The sequence below is a fragment of the Camelina sativa genome, chromosome 8 (assembly GCF_000633955.1).
Source record: "Camelina sativa cultivar DH55 chromosome 8, Cs, whole genome shotgun sequence".
Taxonomy (NCBI): Eukaryota; Viridiplantae; Streptophyta; class Magnoliopsida; order Brassicales; family Brassicaceae; genus Camelina; species Camelina sativa.
The window spans coordinates 5,470,963-5,476,922 of record NC_025692.1 but is presented as its reverse complement, the minus strand read 5'-3'; the positions used below and the strand labels follow the sequence as shown (position 1 = coordinate 5,476,922).

At 37.2% G+C, this 5,960-nt stretch overlaps 3 protein-coding genes across 4 annotated transcripts in view; 2 read left to right on the top strand and 1 right to left on the bottom strand.

The window, feature by feature from the left end:
- LOC104706301 (subtilisin-like protease SBT6.1) overlaps window positions 1-2,082 on the top strand; it is a 5,566-nt gene extending 3,484 nt beyond the window's left edge. Inside the window, exons 8-11 of one of the 2 annotated variants that reach the window (XM_010422476.2) lie at window positions 14-924; window positions 1,008-1,511; window positions 1,594-1,654; window positions 1,787-2,082. In XM_010422476.2, the coding sequence (XP_010420778.1) occupies window positions 14-924; window positions 1,008-1,511; window positions 1,594-1,654; window positions 1,787-1,872 (1,562 nt within the window). In that variant the 3' untranslated portion in view covers window positions 1,873-2,082. The remainder of the gene's footprint in view (window positions 1-13; window positions 925-1,007; window positions 1,512-1,593; window positions 1,655-1,786) is intronic. The other variant, XM_010422477.2, reaches the window with a different exon arrangement.
- LOC104706300 (transcription repressor OFP8) lies at window positions 3,637-4,670 on the top strand. The gene has a single exon (XM_010422474.2). It carries the CDS (start codon window positions 3,806-3,808, stop codon window positions 4,499-4,501), a length of 696 nt encoding a protein of 231 aa, XP_010420776.1. The 5' UTR covers window positions 3,637-3,805; the 3' UTR covers window positions 4,502-4,670.
- LOC104706299 (protein NRT1/ PTR FAMILY 7.1) overlaps window positions 4,963-5,960 on the bottom strand; it is a 3,779-nt gene continuing 2,781 nt past the window's right edge. Inside the window, exon 5 of the mRNA XM_019229109.1 lies at window positions 4,963-5,916. Within this exon, the coding sequence (XP_019084654.1) occupies window positions 5,109-5,916 (808 nt within the window). The 3' untranslated portion in view covers window positions 4,963-5,108. The remainder of the gene's footprint in view (window positions 5,917-5,960) is intronic.

Below are 5,960 nucleotides of genomic sequence, written 5' to 3'. Positions count from 1 at the left end.
ACAATTCTAAATGGTATGGGTGTCATAGGCTATATTGAAAGTCCACCAACATGGCATCCTGCAAACGAGGAAGGAAATCTGTTGAGCATTCACTTTAAGTACCCAGATATCATATGGCCCTGGACTGGTTATCTAGCTTTACACATGCAGATCAAGGAAGAAGGTGCACAGTTCGCAGGTGAAATAGAGGGAAATGTAACTTTGAAAATCTATAGCCCAGCGTCCCCTGGAGAAAGTGGGCCTAGAAGAAGTACGTGTTCTCTTCAGTTGAAACTGAAAGTGATTCCCACTCCACCACGAGCCAAACGTATTTTGTGGGATCAATTTCACAGCATAAAATATCCTCCAGGTTATATTCCAAGAGACTCTTTGGATGTCCGCAATGACATTCTTGATTGGCATGGCGATCACCTGCATACAAACTTTCACATCATGTACAATATGTTACGTGATGCTGGGTACTATATAGAGACTCTTGGTTCGCCCCTTACATGTTTCGATGCTCAGCAATATGGAACTCTATTGATGGTTGACCTCGAAGATGATTACTTTCCAGAAGAAATTGAAAAGCTCAGAGATGACGTTATAAATGCAGGACTGGGTCTGGTTGTGTTTGCTGAGTGGTATAATGTTGATACTATGGTGAAGATGAGATTCTTTGATGATAACACGCGCAGTTGGTGGACTCCAGTCACTGGAGGTGCAAATATCCCTGCACTTAATAACCTTCTCGCAGCGTTTGGGATTGCGTTTGGAGACAAAATTCTCAATGGGGATTTCAGTATTGATGGTGAGCAGAGTCGATATGCTTCTGGAACAAATATAGTCAGGTTTCCTGCTGGTGGGTTTTTGCACACTTTTCCTTTACTGGACAGCTCTGAGAGTGGTGCTACACAGAATCTACTGCAAACTGGTTCATTGAAGGTAATGAGATACAAATTGTGTCTTGCAAATTTTTGTAATTGAATTGCAGTGGTTTTTTTGTGATAATGCGGCTCTGTTTACAGGAAGACCCTGCTGTTCTTGGGCTTTTGGAGATTGGCGAAGGTCGAGTTGGTGTTTATGGAGACTCAAATTGCCTGGACAGTAGCCATATGGTCACCAACTGCTACTGGCTCCTGAAGAAAATGCTAGATTTTAGCAGTTCAAATATCAAAGACCCTGTACTTTTCTCAAAATTTGTGAAGAGATATTCTCCCGTAACCGTAGACGATAAACAACTGCCATCCCGAAGAACTGATGTAAATTTTTCAACATACTCTTCTGTGATCGGAAAGGAGCTAATCTGTGAGAGTGACTCCAGATATGAAGTATGGGGGACTAAAGGATATAATTTACATGTCGGAGGAAGGAACCGTAGATTGCCAGGATATCGTGGCATTGATTTGGGTCGAGGCTTGAATTCTACAGTGGAGAATACAAGACCAACACGTTGGAGACCAGCCAAGGAAGGAGGTGAGCTTAATTCTCACAGAAGCAAGTATCTTGGAGGCCTATTCAATAAAGACGAGGTAACTCATTTTACCTTCTGGTTAACTAATAGAATTTTGGAAGGACCAAAATTTTTATATTATTTTGCTCTCATATTTGCAGATTGACGTGCCATTTCTAGTAGCTACTCGGTGGATCGTACCTGCTGGTGTTGCAGCTAGTGGTAATTAACGAACCTTTTTGAACATCTTTATTCTTTAGTCATCTTAATCTTTTATCGCATGATCAAAATATGATTCTTGTTTCGTAAAAAGGCTATTAAAACATTTCTGATTATTCCGGTTGTGTGTTGTAGGAGTTCTAGTGCTACTAAGTATATGGAGAATCCGGCAGAGGAGGCGTAGACGAAGAAGAGCATCTGGGTCGAATCGGTTAGCCTAGCATGTAGCCGTTGTCTTGGTCCAGTCTATTTTTTCTTGTGTTGATTTACACTGACCACCACAGAATGTAGTCTCACCTTCGATTCCAAAGCTGGCAATTTTGTTTTAGGAAATCAATTTCTAGAAAGTTCACTTCTAAAAAGCAAAAAAAGTAGGAAGAAATTATATAATACAACATTATATAATTCAAAGAATTACAATTTCAAAACTACTTATCAGAATTATCCAGGAGTTTATGATTTAAATTTTGTTTTTATCCTTAACGTCTATTAGCCATCATGTGATCATATCCTATAACAAGTAATAAATAGTTTTTTTTTGAGCAAGTGATTCTTCTTATTAGAAAATAAATATATAAAAAAAAAATTATGTGAAATACATCATACATAGATAACCCAAAATTAGTGTAATTAAATTTGAAATTCAAATACAGGAAGAGGCTGATATGGTCCCCAACCAGCCACCGCACCCATAAGGCTATATAACCTTACTATTTTACGTAAAAAGGGAAATTAGATTAGCCAATACGCACACATTCACTACCAAACATCTGACCTATATAATTCCTCCTCTATAAGAAAATAAAATATATATCATTTGTGCTTAAAATTACAAAATAGAAAGTTTGGTCTAGCAGCTAAAGATTAAAATCATGCTAATTTGAAGAGGCTACATAGGGAGGGTAGTGGTCCTCCCTCCACTTTGGCCAGGTTTACCTGTCATCATTGGGGTTCGATCCCCATCTTCTTCATAGTGGGATTATATATGCATGGGAGGGCTCCACTGTGGATGCAGGGCACAATATTAAAATCACTTAACATAAATTAAAATTATTGAAAATCATTTTAAAATGATTAGATTAATTACATAGGCATTTTTGAACCGAAAATATACAATAAGTTAAGACTTAATATACAATTTGATTAATGATCATATTTAAAATACATATTATTAGCAATTTTTGGAATTTTTTTTTATTGATAAATGTTTTCACCTTTTTATGTATTAAAAAGTCAATGTTACTTGTTTTATTTTATGCACATAAAATTTGACTTTTAGTGATCGTCGTGCAGTACTGCCTTTTTGTGTAATTGTCATTTTCAATCATTTAATTCGAATTAAGTTGCTTTTTGAAAAAATTCTCCAGAACTAATGCACGAATTCCGGGGAGACTTAAGTTTCAATTAGGCAATTATATTGTTAAAATAAATTGTATTACGAATTTTGTAACGTTAACGAAAGATTGACTTTAGTAGTAGTTTTATGGGTACAATGCAAAATCCTTTACGTTACAATGATAAAGTGACGTCTTCCAAACAGAAGAGGATTTACAACCCAACTCTCTCCTCTATACATTTTTAAATTTCCTGATGATGAGGAATTCGAAAAGAGCTAAAGAGAACTGACTGTTATAAAAAATAAACTTATAAAGAATTTTTTACTTACTAGATGACAAACATTACAAAACACTTAATTGTCAAATATTCAAAATAAATAATTTTAAAATTGGTGAAGAAAAAAACGAGGAAGCTAAAGGTCAAGTGTGTGAAGTGTCTATACCTAAAATAAAATACAGAAAGAAAAAAGCAACAAGGAAATTCCAATGGTTAATTTTTGTGTCAGCAATTCGAATAGTTTAAGATAACGACGACAGTGAAATGACAAAAGACATTGCAGAAAGAGTAAACGTAAAAAGTTGTAATCATTAAATTATCATAAATATTACGAAATATGAAAAGCCAGTACAAGAAACAGAACAGAGAATTTATCTCTCCCTTCCCTTAAAAGTCTTTGTAGTATGGGGAGAGACACTACTTTTAATACGTCATTTACTTCTTCTTCTTCTTCAATAGTCCATAGTCCCATATACCCATCTCTCTCTCTCTCTCTCTCTCTCTCTCTCTCTCTCCATCGAGATTCTCTAGCTAAACCACATGGAGAAAAGAATGAAGCTCCGGGTTTCAAGAATGGTCCGGTCATCTCTAAACTCTTGCCGACCACGAGATCTATACGACGTCGTTGAGACTAGTGCTGTTACAAGTCAAGCCACGTCTTCCGAGAGGTTCTTCGTTACCGAAGCTAAAACGTCCAAAACTCCAAGACCAAAGAGTCATCATCATCATGCTTTCTCTAGCCCTCATTATGCGTCATCATCGATATTCCCACCAAACCCTTTCTACGAAGAGAGCCGTTCGTTTCGAGATTTAAGGAAGAAGGTCAAGACAAACAGGAAGCAAAGATCATCACAGTTTGGTTCTGATCCTCTCTTCGCCTCACGTTTTAAGTCAACCGGGTCTTGGTACTGGTCTTGTAGCGAGGAAGAGGAAGAAGACGAAGGAGACAAAGAAGAAGAAAGTGATGATGATTCATCAGAAACTCTCTTTTCTTCCAGAAGCTTCTCCTCGGACACTTCTTCGAAGGCAGAGAGTTTTGCGGTGGTGAAGAAGTCAAAGGATCCATACGAAGATTTCAGGACGTCGATGGTGGAGATGATTGTTGAGAGACAGATCTTTGCAGCGGCTGAGCTACAAAAGCTTCTTCAGTGTTTTTTGTCGTTAAACTCTCGTCAACACCACAAAGTTATTGTCCAAGTCTTCTTAGAAATTTATGCCACCTTGTTCTCTCCCTAGCTAGCTAATTTCTCTTATCTACTTTTTAACATCCTTTGCTAAAAGGTACTATGTTCAACCTTAATTCTTGCTTTTTAGTGTTTGGTTACTATTTTCCACTAGATATGCTTTAATTCTTTTTTTTTTCTGGTTATCTTTGTCTTAGCCTTTTCTCTGTATTTTTGTTGTCGTGAACCAAATTGATTTAACTTCGAATGAAATTGGACCAACACTCGAACAATAATAGGGTACTGTTAAACCGACAGCGACCTAAACTTGAGTACACTTAAACCAAATATAGCTAATTAAATTTATAAGAATAGAATGTAACATATGATTCATAAATAATAAAATTCATTTTTATTCAACTCCTTAATTATAAGAAATATTGTGAATATCAAAATTAAAACTATCAAAGGACTAGGTTTTTTTTTTAATAACGCAAAGGAATTGGAAGATTTTTCAACAACTACTACCTAATTTTATTATGCTCTGCTTTAGTATTATGACCCTAACAAGCACTTGAATTTCTAAAAACTAACAAAGATAGTCTTCTACCAAAAAAGAAACATCTCAAAAGATGAGATATGGCTAAAAATTGAAATCTAAAACACAAAACAAAAGAAAATCAAACTTGTTCCAACTCAGAAACAGTCTTAAGGTTACCACCAGAACCTCCCTTGATGCTATCTTCATCATGGCTTATGGGTTGGTACCACTTTGCAAAGATCAAATAAACCACGAAATCAATAGCAGCTAATGCGGCAATCAGAAAATAGAACCGATCCATATGACCTTCGTTTAGATTTTCCGGTATCCATCCGAGGCTATGCTCACCTCTCTTGGTTATAGCCATAACAATATTAACCATCAAACTGCTCACGTAGTTACCTAATGCCATCGAAGCCATACACAACGAGCTTCCTAAGTTCTTTAACCCGTCTGGTGCTTGTCCGTTAAAGAACTCTAACTGTCCAACGTACATGAACACCTCACTAGCTCCCACAAGCACGTACTGTGGGATTTGCCATAAAATTGAGAGCTCACTCTCTTTTTGCCCCGGGACTATTCGTTTCAGCCGTTGGATCTCTGTTAACCCCGCAGCCACCATTGCCATTATCCCTATGATCAGCCCTATCCCCATCCTCATAAGCTCCGTGGGTCTCACGTATGGGAATATGACGTGGCGGTAGAGTCCTGTTGATAGAAAGACGCTGAATATGTCGAAGACCGACATGCTCGCCGCAGGGATGTGAAATTTCCCTATAAATGCATCCATCACATCACCTTGCTCCACAAACAAAGACGCCATTTGTGTAAAGATCACTGAGTAGATTATAGTGCATAGCCATATTGGAAGCAACTTCATCACACATTTTGCCTCTTCTACTTGAGTTACACTGCACAACCTCCATGCGTTGCTCCTTGTCTCATTCCTGCATGCATCCAGCAATATTCATAAATTAAAAGATCACAATCA

What these genes read in the sequence shown, in the direction of transcription:
- LOC104706300 (XM_010422474.2), top strand. Translation starts at nt 3,806, where the DNA reads ATGGAGAAAAGAATGAAGCTCCGGGTTTCAAGAATGGTCCGGTCATCT.